Source organism: Protopterus annectens, chromosome 10.part0, assembly GCF_019279795.1.
Source record: "Protopterus annectens isolate FY-2018-M chromosome 10.part0, PAN1.0, whole genome shotgun sequence".
Lineage (NCBI taxonomy): Eukaryota > Metazoa > Chordata > Ceratodontiformes > Protopteridae > Protopterus > Protopterus annectens.
The window spans coordinates 1,655,249,309-1,655,261,534 of record NC_056744.1 but is presented as its reverse complement, the minus strand read 5'-3'; the positions used below and the strand labels follow the sequence as shown (position 1 = coordinate 1,655,261,534).

General features: G+C 40.8%; 1 protein-coding gene and 1 pseudogene across 4 annotated transcripts in view; one reads left to right on the top strand and one right to left on the bottom strand.

The window, feature by feature from the left end:
- Positions 1-12,226, top strand: part of LOC122813863 (gastrula zinc finger protein XlCGF26.1-like) — a 137,308-nt gene that overhangs the window by 78,277 nt on the left and 46,805 nt on the right. For 3 of the 4 annotated variants that reach the window (XM_044086403.1, XM_044086401.1, XM_044086402.1), the window contains one exon: positions 1,142-1,474. The exons of the other annotated variant lie outside the window; for it this stretch is intronic. In XM_044086403.1, the coding sequence (XP_043942338.1) occupies positions 1,256-1,474 (219 nt within the window). In that variant the 5' untranslated portion in view covers positions 1,142-1,255. The remainder of the gene's footprint in view (positions 1-1,141; positions 1,475-12,226) is intronic. 4 annotated transcript variants of the gene reach the window in all.
- On the bottom strand, positions 1,563-1,706 carry LOC122814565 (annotated as a pseudogene).

The following is a 12,226-nucleotide window of genomic DNA, read 5'->3' as shown; positions in this document are numbered from 1 at the left end:
ATGTCCTTGCTAACATCAAGGCAACCGAAGGCATTCTCTGTAGTTCTAACCCCACCCATTGGGTGTGGGATGTCCTACCTGTGTGACTGCAGGGACCCATTATACCTTTCCCCTTGTGAGTGTATGCACTTCTACAATTGCTTTTGAAGGCTTCTGCCAAAAGTCTACTTTCAGGGCACACTTTACAACATTGCCCGTCCTCCAAGGAATTTCAGTTTATGTCCATGCTGCTGCCATCCATCCCTCTATATTGGACACACCCATCCTCTCCAACCAGTGATTTTCAATTAAGAGAGCTTCTAAACAAATGTACGTCACATGCATCATTGACACAGCTTTATCCCTGGCATCATGTCTGGCTGTCCACTCCTATATTTCAGACACAGACCATATACTGGCCAGTACAGAATTTGTACTGACTGTTGCATTAACAATCCTTAGACGATGTTGTGATTGAATGGCAGAACAGATATTTCACTAGTGCATGTACAGATTTTCTTATTGTAGAAATAAAATGGTGGTTCATCAGTCCCACTTTTTCCTTTCTTTAATAATGTTTTACATACTACAGAAGACCATGATTTTTCAGGTATGACATTCCCCTGCCACTTTGGCCTGGGCCAGGGTCCAAGCACTATAACTGCACCTAAACTCTGTGTGCTACCAAAGTGACTAGTTTTCATAGGGGGCTAGTCCCATTTAGCCCTTTGGAACTGTTGAATCACTCATTCTAGAAAGACTGCCTGTCCTGAGAGATAGTTTACTCATAAAGCCTGTCTTAGACAAAAATAAAAAACTGTTTGGGAGGATAGTCAGACATATCACCCAGTCAGGTACCTGCCTCCTCCTTTATGGAATGTGTCCTTCTTCATTCCCTCACATCTCCTTCAGCTGAACATTGCCATAATTGCTGCTGTATTTTAAGGGTCATGTATAGTTCACCAGGACTGTTTTGTCAGCCGTACTGGTGGGCTTAGTCTTCAAACCAAGCCCCATGTCACCAGTGCTGCAGAAAGATGATTTGTCTGTGTTAGTGGATTGGTCTGTTTTCATTTTGTTAGCTGTACAGGTGCATGGTTGCAACTTCTACTATAATGTACAGTTTTTCAGAGTATCTTTTTGTACATTCATTGTTTCCTAGGAATATGTTTTTAGTATGGAATAATGCATTTCACGGGAGTCTACAAAACTGCACCAATTTCTCCAAGTCAGACAACAAAAACACATCTAGCAAATTAATACTGAGGAAACAAACATGAAAGAAATAGAAGAAAACATTGACTGCACTAAACGTAACATTATTGACTCTAAAATGGCAGCATTTATTGGTAGCTGGGAGATGAAGAAAACAGAAGTCGAATCTCAAAACGTGATGGAAAAACAGATCAAACACACTGAAAATGATGTTATGGCTACTCTGGAGACATCAGACAAAACCTTGGATATCAAACAGGAACCTGCTTGTTTGCTTAGTGTAAGTGTGATTTTCTTTTCTACTTTTGTTCATGTTTAGTTCTGGAAAGAAGAATAACTTGTGGCATCTGAGGTGAGGAAGCATTTGAGATAACATTGTCATAAATTATGTGGTTGAGTTTCCTACATTTGGAGAAATCACAGGGGTCAACCCATCCAAAAGTGTAATGGAATAACCTCACCCTGGGCAAACCACCTTCTTGATCATGGTATTCCCCCTGCCAGGTAAGCTGAAACAAACTACATAAGTTAATAATAGCTGGTGAACTAGTCGTTTTCTGCATTTAATACCATTTGTGTGCATGCATGTTATACTGTATATATAGCTGTTTTTATTTTAGTCGCACCTAACCAAGTGCACTGTCACACTGTTTCACTGCCATTACCTTACTGTATTGCTCTGTCTGAATTGTACACCATCCTGTTATAAGTACTGGTCCTCCCCATTCTATTACCCCCCCCCCCTTTTGTATCATCTGCCCTCTATCAACACCAGTTACAGCTCTAACCAGGTTTATAACTACATTCTATCAGCCATATTCCTCCTTACACTTATCCACTTTCTTCTCCCTTTTTTTCCAGGTGTATACACTCCTGTTTCTGCATAGTCAATTCCCCATTGTGCTGCAACACCTAACACTTTGGGAACTTTTTTCTCTAACAACACCTGCATCCAAGAGTGTGACCTATTGCTGAAAGTTTAGTCCTTTCAAGCCTTCCTGCCATAATATAATACGTATGTTTTTTTATTTTCACCTAACTCTATAGCTATGAACTCTCCACAGGATTCTCTGCACACTACCAATTACTCTCCATCTTTTGTAATATGCCCTTCCACCCAAATAACACCCCCTATGCATTTTACTGTGCTTAATACTCTAACCTATCTCCCTCATAAAGCCACTATCTCATTACTTCTCTCGGCTTTCATTACTCACTCCATAACCTTACAGTTCTCACTGCTGCCTATTCTTGTAATCTTTAAAGTGACACTCTTTTTTCTGGGACTACACTGCCCCATAACAATGCCTTACTACTGTTTCTGAGTATCCTAAACCCCATCTTCTGTCCACTCTCCATTTCTACTTGTCAGACCTCCAATCTCTGGATACTTTGGCCCATCCCTTTGTATTCCTTCCTTTCTGCTACTGCTAAGACTTACCTTGCTCACTATGTTTGAGTCCTTCTTCATCCACTGATTGTTTTTCTTTGCCAGAAGCTCTGACTGGGTGTAGCCCTGCTATGCTTGGGCTCACTACGCTGTCCTTCCCTACCCCCATTCCTGCCCTCCCCCACTTCAATTACATTTATACCTAGCCAACTCCTCCCAACCTAACACCTCCTCCAATCCTATTCCTTTATCCTCCACCTCCTCCCACTATCTCTACACACCCTATAATACTTGATCTACCTCACCCCCTTACTTTGCACCTCTTCACATTTCATCCTCCTGCTTAGCTTCCCATCCTCCACTACTAACTACGTCACATCTTTGTCTACCCCACCCCCTTATCTTACACCTCTTCTAATTTCATCCTCCGTTTTGCTTCCCATCCTCCACTACTAGCTGCTTCACATCTTTGTCTATCCCACTCCCATATAATCTACTCCCATCTCTTACACACCCTATAACTACATCTACTATACAACCATAATTATAATCACACTAACAAACTTCTCTGTTCATCCATTTGTACTCTCTCCCATAACATTATTACTTCCACAATTCCTTAAGTTACATCCCTACAACACTGCCATTCCTTCACACAGCATATTTCTTATACACATAGCTCACCTCCCCACAATGTCTGTCTTCTCCTGTACTATTCTCTTTACATTCTCAGTATCCCTCTATGTCATACTACAACTACCAGCACATCAAACAACCTATATAACTTACAAACCTACCAGTACAACAACCACATTTATACAATATCTCCCCAGTTACCCCGCAGTAGGCTTTACTTTATACGCAATAAACTTAATCTTACTGACCAAACTAAAAATCCCTTCTTCAAAAAAAAAAAAAACAGTGTAGTAACCTTACTCAACACTGCTACCACACAACTAAAAATAAACTTCAACCTACAGCTCTCCCGATTTACACAACTTAATTCAGTGTGGAGACATACATCCAAATCCTGGTCCCTTCCCCACCACTTACAATTCCCCTAACCCCTTAAGATCCCTAAACTTCACAACCCTTAGTCTGTAAAACATAAGAAATAAAATCCCACACCTGCATACTTGGCACCTGGCTAAAACCATATGTCAGAGATGCTGAATTCCTCTTTCCCAGCTATGCTTGTCTTAGAACAGACAGACTACAATTAAAAAGATGGTGGTGTCACCTTGGTGCATCCAAACACCTTCACTGTAGTTCAATAGTCAAAACCTGTCCCACAATTCCCCACAGCAGAGTTACTAGTAGACTTCCTTAAACTGAACAGTCATAAAAGCCTTTGTATCATGGTCTTATACATACCCCCAGGCACTAACATGCCTGCATTAGAAGATATCCTTGCCTGGACAACTAATAATATTAAAAATGAAACTATCATCTTAGGGGATGTTAATATTAACTAGCTCGATATCTGTAATCAGCACCCTTCCACCAACATCAACCTATACAACTAGACCCAGCTAATCACCAATATAACTAGACCCAACCATAAAAGCAACATGGGCTCAATCTTGCACTGGATCTTGGTCTCAGAACCTAACAATATATCCTCCTGTGGTATACTGTCAAAATACCATTAGTGATCACTCATCAGCCTTCATAGTGCATAAATCTACCTCAGTACCAAATAAACACCAATTTAAGCAAACCGAGCCCTTTCTCACTTCTGCCCTATCACCTTTAATGAAATCTTCCTAAGCATCAATTGCACAGCATTAAAAACTCTCCCACTCAATGATGCTGTTGAATTCTTCAGTTCAACATTTCATAGGATTTTAAATAGTTAAGCTCCACTCTGCCAAAAAAAACAACCAAACCCACAAAACAAATCATGACTGAAAGGGACAAAGCTTGGATAGCTTGGCAAAAAAATAAAAATCCTTCTGACCTCATTATAAACAGCTACGCAATCAGGTAAAATGACTAGTCATTAAAAACAAAAAAGAACACTTTCAAAATCTTCAAGACCAACATAAACTAAACCCTAATAAATTTTGGGGAGCACTCAACTCTCTTCTTCATCCAGGTTCAAATAACAATCCTTGCCCCATTCCAGACAAAACACCCACTGTGATAGTCTCACTCTTTAAATCTTATTTTATTGGTACCATAGCTGAACTCAGCACCACATTCCCACAAATAAATCTGTATCCAGCCAAACCTTCCTCATCCCTCTCCCCAACTTCCTCCCTACCTATTTTTTCCCTTTCACCTATACCAACCTCCATCATAAAAAAAAAAAAAAACTTCTTAAACTCAAACCTTGTATTAATGCACCAGACAACTTACCACCAGAATTCCTACAACTTTCCTTAAGTTCCATTGCCTACCCTATCAGAACACTCCTTAACAGATCAGTTCAGGAGTCCCTTGTTCCACATATCTGGAAAAAAGCATACTTCCTTCCACTTCATAAAGGCAGCAACAACTCTGACATCTCCAATTACTGACCAATCCCATTTATAAAATATTAGAAAAAATGTGTCCACAATCAGTTTCTCATTGATCTGGTTACAAACCAAATCCTTTCTCCCGCTCATCACGGCTTTAGGCCAGGTCATAGTACTAACACCGCACTAATTTCCTGTATGGACACTGTAAATAAGGCTCATGATGCCGGTTACTTTGTTTCCTCACTCTTCCTTGACCTCTCAAAGGACTTTGATAAAACATTCCATCCCCTTCTTCCCTGCAAACTCTCCAACTTGAGTATCTCACCCCATCCCTAAATTGGTTTCCTAACTCTCTCCAATAGGCAACAATCCACTAAATGGCAACACTTCTTCTCCCCACTCCTAAACACTACAACAGGGGTACCCCATGGATCTATACTGGGCTCCCCCCTATTTAGCATATTCATTAACAACTTTCATTCCACTGTTACCCAAGGCAATGTCATCCAATATGCAGATGATTCTACAATCATCTGCACTGCCAAATCTACATCTCAACTACAACAACTTACCCAAAATGCCTTTACATCCAGCAAAACTCGGATGTCCAAAAACCATCTTGCCCTAAACCCTAATAGAACTAAACTTCTAATATTCACCTCCAAAAGATCCGCCACCCTTAACAAGAGTGAACTCTCTGTCCACTCCCAGAACAACACTGTCATTGAAGTTGTTCCCAGTACTAAACTACTAGTTGTCATCATAGACGAAAACCTAACATTCGACCTGCATATCTATAGCAACATCAAAAAAACTCACCAAAAACTGCTCACTGCAAAAAAGGCTCTAGCAACATCCTTCCTACTACCTTCTTTCTTATATGGTGCTCCAGTCCTTACCAATATCCAGTCCTCTCCGAAAACCAAACTCGACTCATGTTATAATAAGGTTGCTAAATATGTCCTTAATGCAACATTTTCAGCCCACCACTGTTTATCACTACGACAACTAAACTGACCCGAACTTCCACACTATCTCATTTACCTAAAACTAACTACTGCACATAAATGTATGTATAAACCAGCGGTTTGCCCATCTCTTTCTTCCTTACTGACTCTGTATCACCCAAACAGACCTCTTAGATCAGAAAACAAACTACTGCTCAAAGTAAAAAAAAACAACTCTCTCAGCCGGTCAGATGCTCTACTCTTTTACTGTCTCAAAACTATAGCACTCCCTCCCACCTCCAATAAGAACCACCAGCAATCCTGCTCTCTTCAAGAAGTCCCTCAGACAATGCGTCTCTTTTCTCTGGCTATGTTCTTGTGCCTGTACAACACTCTCCAAAACCTGACTCCTTGCACTATAACCGTTTACCTTATTGCATTCCCACACTTGCATCCTTTTCCATCTCTCACTTACCTAAACTGACTGCATATGTACTTCTCTGTCTTTATATATTTCACTGCTCTTGCCGATAAACCTCGATCTGTTAATAGTCAAACAACTGTTGCTCTATTCACGCCATCTCATTAACTGTAATTTTTATAACTTTACAATCCAAATATGTACTGTATAGGCATATAATCTGTTCTTTGAGCTCATATTACTCCAAAGATTGTGACTGTTTATACTGTGTACTGTGTATTATTTCATGTATTTATTTTTAATCTATGAGAATATGCTTTGTGCTTACAGTATCCCAAGCACTGTGACTGTATCTACACTGTACTGTTTGTTTATTTCATGTATGTACTGTTTAAGCTATGTGGAGCTTTTCTCCCCGGGCCTCCACTGAAAATGAGCTCATCTAGGCCCAGTGGACCTTCCCGATATACAAATGCAATAAATAAATTAAGTAAGTAAACATAACAGCAGACAAAATAGTCTAATTTCTCTTTAGAATACATGTCTTTCACCTTTATCTAAAGATTTCCATGGAGAGGACCAGCAAACTAAATAAACTGAGCAAAGTAATGTGCCTAATTCTGAATTACTCATTCCCATTTTATTAATTCTTCGTGGCTGTAAAAACATTGCATGTTTAAATTTATTTGATGGGTAACTGAAAAGTAATAAATACCACACAAATTATTTTTGTTGTTGTTTAAACAGTATTTTTGTCTTGGTGTTATTATACAAACATGATGTCTTTTTGGAGACATGACAAATTTGAGATTTGGCTTAAACATAGAAAAAGATCAAGAATTTGAAAAATGCCACTTGGGGGTGGGGGGGATAATTGGGATTTGACTTAAGCAAAACATGGAGAAAGATAATGAATTTGAAATATGGTAGTTGGGGATCAAGCCCCCAAGCCCATCATATGGGGCTGTGATCCTTGCATTTAATGTAGTAGCTCTGAAGTATTGTGCATTATGGGGAGTTTAAAGTAGTACCTTAGGACTTTACCCTTCTCGTGTTACTGTGTATTATGCTCTACAACCAAACATGTTTTTTTTTCTGTTTGCTTTTTGCCCTGACCATTCACCCCCTCTCATCCATGCCTATTTCTTACCCCACCCAGGGTACTCCTCCCACATAAAACCACAGCAGTGGTCTGTATTGTCATCAACATGCCAGCTATAAGCACATATTTATTAGGTCTTATGCCTCCCCTGGGTGAAGGGATAGATAATGTGCATCGTCACAAGAACCACTTTGTTATCCCTGATGTGGATATACACTCCCATGCACTCACAATGAGAGCTACTGCTGAATCAACTTATTGCTGAATGCCCCCAAGAACTGCCTTTTATGCCATTGCCCCCTCCTCCTAGGAAATGTGGAATCGGACAGCTCTAAACCACCACCCTCCCAGACTGAGCACATCCATCCTTCCCTGCCAAATTCATCAACTGCCCAAGCTGTTAATCCATCTTTGGACACCTGGGCAGTAGTCTAGGCTTTGTCTATTTAGGCCAGTGGAGCTGTTTATGAAGATGAGAGTCTTTAGCAACAAATATATTTGAAAAGGATATTGATTTTTTTTTCATCTGTGATAAATGCAAGCTATACAGCACATCTGTCTAGCTCCATCAATAGTTGTATAATTAGACATACACATGGAATCCAGTTTGAGCACTGTCCAGAAGTATAACCCACCTGTACATTCCAGCAATAATGTAGTATCTCACTTGGCAGTTGTGTTCTCTTTACGTAAGAGTCCAAGGCAGTCCTTTCTGTTTGGATTCAAAAGTAGATATTCCTTTTCCTACTTTCAGTATTTTAGCTCTTGGGGGAAGAAAGTTGAGCCCAGCTAGTTTCCAAATAAGTTAATATATTTAAGCACTGCAGAAATATGTACATTTGAAGAGCCTGTTTGGTTTCAGTTTTAGTAAGGCTCGTTTCATAAGATTGAAGCATACATGGCTGAAAACCATAAGGGTAAAACCAAAATCCTGAGGCAACAAAAGTCTGAACTCTGAAAGAAGAAAATACAAAATCCTAGTGGTTTTCATGACCCATAGTACAAAATGAGCACTGTGCATTGCTGGGTACAGCAAATAAATTGCCTAGCAGGATGACCTACAGGAAATTGAGCCCAAATATAACAATCATACCTTTTGGAGCCCTCTGGACATCTGTGGGCACTGTTTTTTTGTCCACAGTGGTCACAGTTCTGGACATACTAAGCAGTCTCATCGTGAACTCTTTCTCCAACTGCTCTCTTTTTGTACCTTTAGGCATCTTCTCCTATGCATGCTTTACCAAGAAAACTGTTCCACTTCCAGTACAGATTCTTTTAAACTTGCTTCATCCTGTCAGTCTTGCAATTCATTGTCAATCAGAAAGGGAACTGGAAGGGAAGGAACAGCTTTATGGGTAATATTCCAGAGGTCCTCCTGCCCCTCCCCGTAACCCTCCATTATTATGCCACCAACCCATCTCTGACATCATACATTCATAGTTCCTTCTGGCCTAAACTCTTCAACACATCATATCCACCTTGTCTTCTGACCAATATTCTTTCAGTTGTCTTTTATTTATTGCAACTTAAAATTTAAAAACTGCTTCACTGACAGTGGACTCCACTTCTGTGGAATGTGCACTTTCCCCCCAAAGGTGCAGGGACAGGGAGTTTATAATAATAGTGGTCCCTTACTGGGCTTTGTTGTATATTACTTATGTGGTATCTTTCTTATTGACCTCTGCTTCAGAAAAGCAGCATGGAATAAATTTTTGTTCACTGTTTAGGTATCCCTTCTGACCATGTCAGCATCTCCATGAGATATTGGTGTGTCTCTTCCACTTGCTGGTTGTGTGCAAGTCCAATCCACCTGAGACTTAATCCATCTAATGATCACACCATCGAACTTCTGCTTGCAAATTGTTCTACCTCCCCTGCTTGACACAGATATGATGTATCCTGGTTTCACTTCCTCTTCCTGTTACCCTGGCCACATCTTGTCCCTTGCACTTGCAGTCCTCTACAAGTGGTGCACCCTTACCTACGTAGGGGAAGAGCTTGTCCTGCTTTTTCCCCTCGAGGGCTGCTGTGCGTCTGTGTGTGTGTGTGTGTCTGTCTGTCTGTCTGTGTCTGTGTGTGTGTACTGCTGGATTCCCCTCTCCTCTGATATTCAGAATTACCTCCTGCATCTAATGACATTGTATAGCTCCACTTTCTTATGTCACACAGTGCTGTTTCTTCCAGTACTTTTGCCACAACCTCCACCATATTAACAAGCTTTCTGTGCCTCTCTATTTGAGAACAAACCTATTATGCTAGGAAAGCCATATTCTTGCTTGCACTTTACACAACCAGCCCTTCAAGCTCCCTAATGCTTCTCACTTTCTGTGCATGGTCAGTAACGAGGTTCCTTTTTTAACTTTGTGACACCACTTGACACTCAGTCATGCTGCATCAGAAATAATTTTGTGGTATAGGGATACAGCTTTACCACACTTTGTCTAGGTCTTCTCCCTTTGACATCCCATTTATCTGTCCTATGCACAAGTTCTTTTCAAACTTGCAGGATACCAGAATGACTGGGGATTTTTCTGAGCTCTTTCTGTCATCCTCTGAGCATATCATGACCACCCACACTTTCCAGGAGGACAGTGATGCAGATATTTCCCATCACCCTCTATTCTTCCTCTTATCCCTTTGTTGTAGTAACCAAGTTTCTCCATCCTCATTACTCTTGGCTCCCCAATTCTTCCATGATCATGTGACAGATTTGAGTGTGGTTTGCTTTACAACTGTCTGTTTTACCTAGTAATTCCATTATGTCCTAACATTAACTGGTCATACTTTTGCACATTCTGGCAACCTCGACTTTGAGGCCACTTATCATATTCAGTATTTTTACCTCTTTTTTGACAGTGTTTCATCTGCTGAGGGAGTTGTACTGTAAGGAAAGAGATTAAATTCTGCCCTCACAAGCTGTCCATTCTGGGATTTTCCATAATCTTTCTAACCTTCTCTGCTTTGCATGGACATCATTGCAAGATTACTGAGCTTTAAATTGAAGTAGCCATCCCGTGCTGGACTCATGAGTTTTCATGTTGTATAATTATGTCTATGTACATCTACATGTGTGGGTAATATCAGTAGATGGTCAGTTTCATAAGTGGAGTCAATGCTGTGTTGATGTTATCCTTATATGCTCTCTTCTACATGGATAGTTATTTAGGTAGAATGCATATACCTATCCATGTAGGAGTCCACATAGGAGTGAGAGAATATAATTATAGGTGTGTAGGTGGGATGGGTATATCTACAGCTATTCTGCTGTGTGTGTCTGTGTGTCTGTGTGTGTGTCTGTGTGTGTGTGTACTGCTGGATTCAGCCTACGAGTACTGACTGTGTGGAAACGTGCATTCCTAACCCTGGAAAACGCCGACATCTGTGCAGTCACAGAAACCTGATTCAAAGGTGCGGAGAACACCTCAGCCTTACCTGGGTACTCATCCTATTATACATTCAGACCCCAAACTGTGGACAGTAAAGCCAAAGGAGATGGAGTTTCAATATACATTAAAGACGTACACCCCTCCAGGCTGGTCAAATAGTATGATGCACAGGCCACACTCCAGATGCAAGTAACCATTGACAAGTCCCCTATTCAAATCATAGCTAGCTACTGGTCCCCAAATCAGACTCAATATGCCCAATCCACCTATTTGTACCTGTTCGAATATATCAAGATTCAACCCTTTACCCTGATCCTGGGTGACATTAACTTACCAAACATAGATCAGAAGAACTACTCATGCCAGAACACAAATGCCCAGAGATTCCTTGATTATGTCAATGCAAATGCCTTGGAACAACTAGTCGATACCCCCACAAGGGGTGAATAATATCTTGGGCTTGGTATGAGTAACTACTGTAGCATTCCTATAGTATCATCCTCCCTGGTACGATCCAACCACAAAGCGGTCACTTTTAAAGTCACCATCTTCCCCAACCCCCAGCTAGGATCAGACATAAAAATTTCTCCAAAGCTGATTAAAGCCTCCTGAGGGATGGTATAAACAGCTTCACAGCCCTTTCCCTCTCTGTAGGAGCTGGCACCAATATCCAAAACTACACCAAATAACTGTACGAGCATTTATATAGATGCATGGAATCAAGAATACCAGACAGGACTAAATCATCCTCCCCAAGAAGGAGTAAACCTGTCTGGTGGACATCTGCAATAAATAAACTCTATAACAAAAGGAAAAAAAATTGCTGTCCAAGAGCAAGAAGGAGCAGGTGCCCAACTGGAAACAATATCTCCTTAGCCTGAACAAGCAAATAAGATCACTAGTGAAATCCTCCAACCTAAACTTCTTGTCCAAATTGGTCACATCTACTAGAGACAATCATAAGGCCTTCTTCACATATATCCGCAACCTCAAAGGAAGCACCCAGATCTGTTCAGAGCCGGTTGGTCAAGGACACCAAATATGCAAATGCCATATATGTAGCAAACTTGCTGGCTAACAGATTCAGCAAAAACCTTACCCCTCTGCCCCCCCCCCATCAGTAAATCAGGACATCCCCAGTATCTGCCCCTTCCCCTTATATCTAGGGAACAGGTCATCACTGCTCTCTCAAAGGCACAAAATACAACCTCCATGGGACCCGATAACATCCCAGGCTGCATCCTACGTGAACTCGGGCAGGAACTTGAAGCACCATCAGGCACCCTTTTCAACCAAAGCCTGAGTACTGGCTTCATCTCAG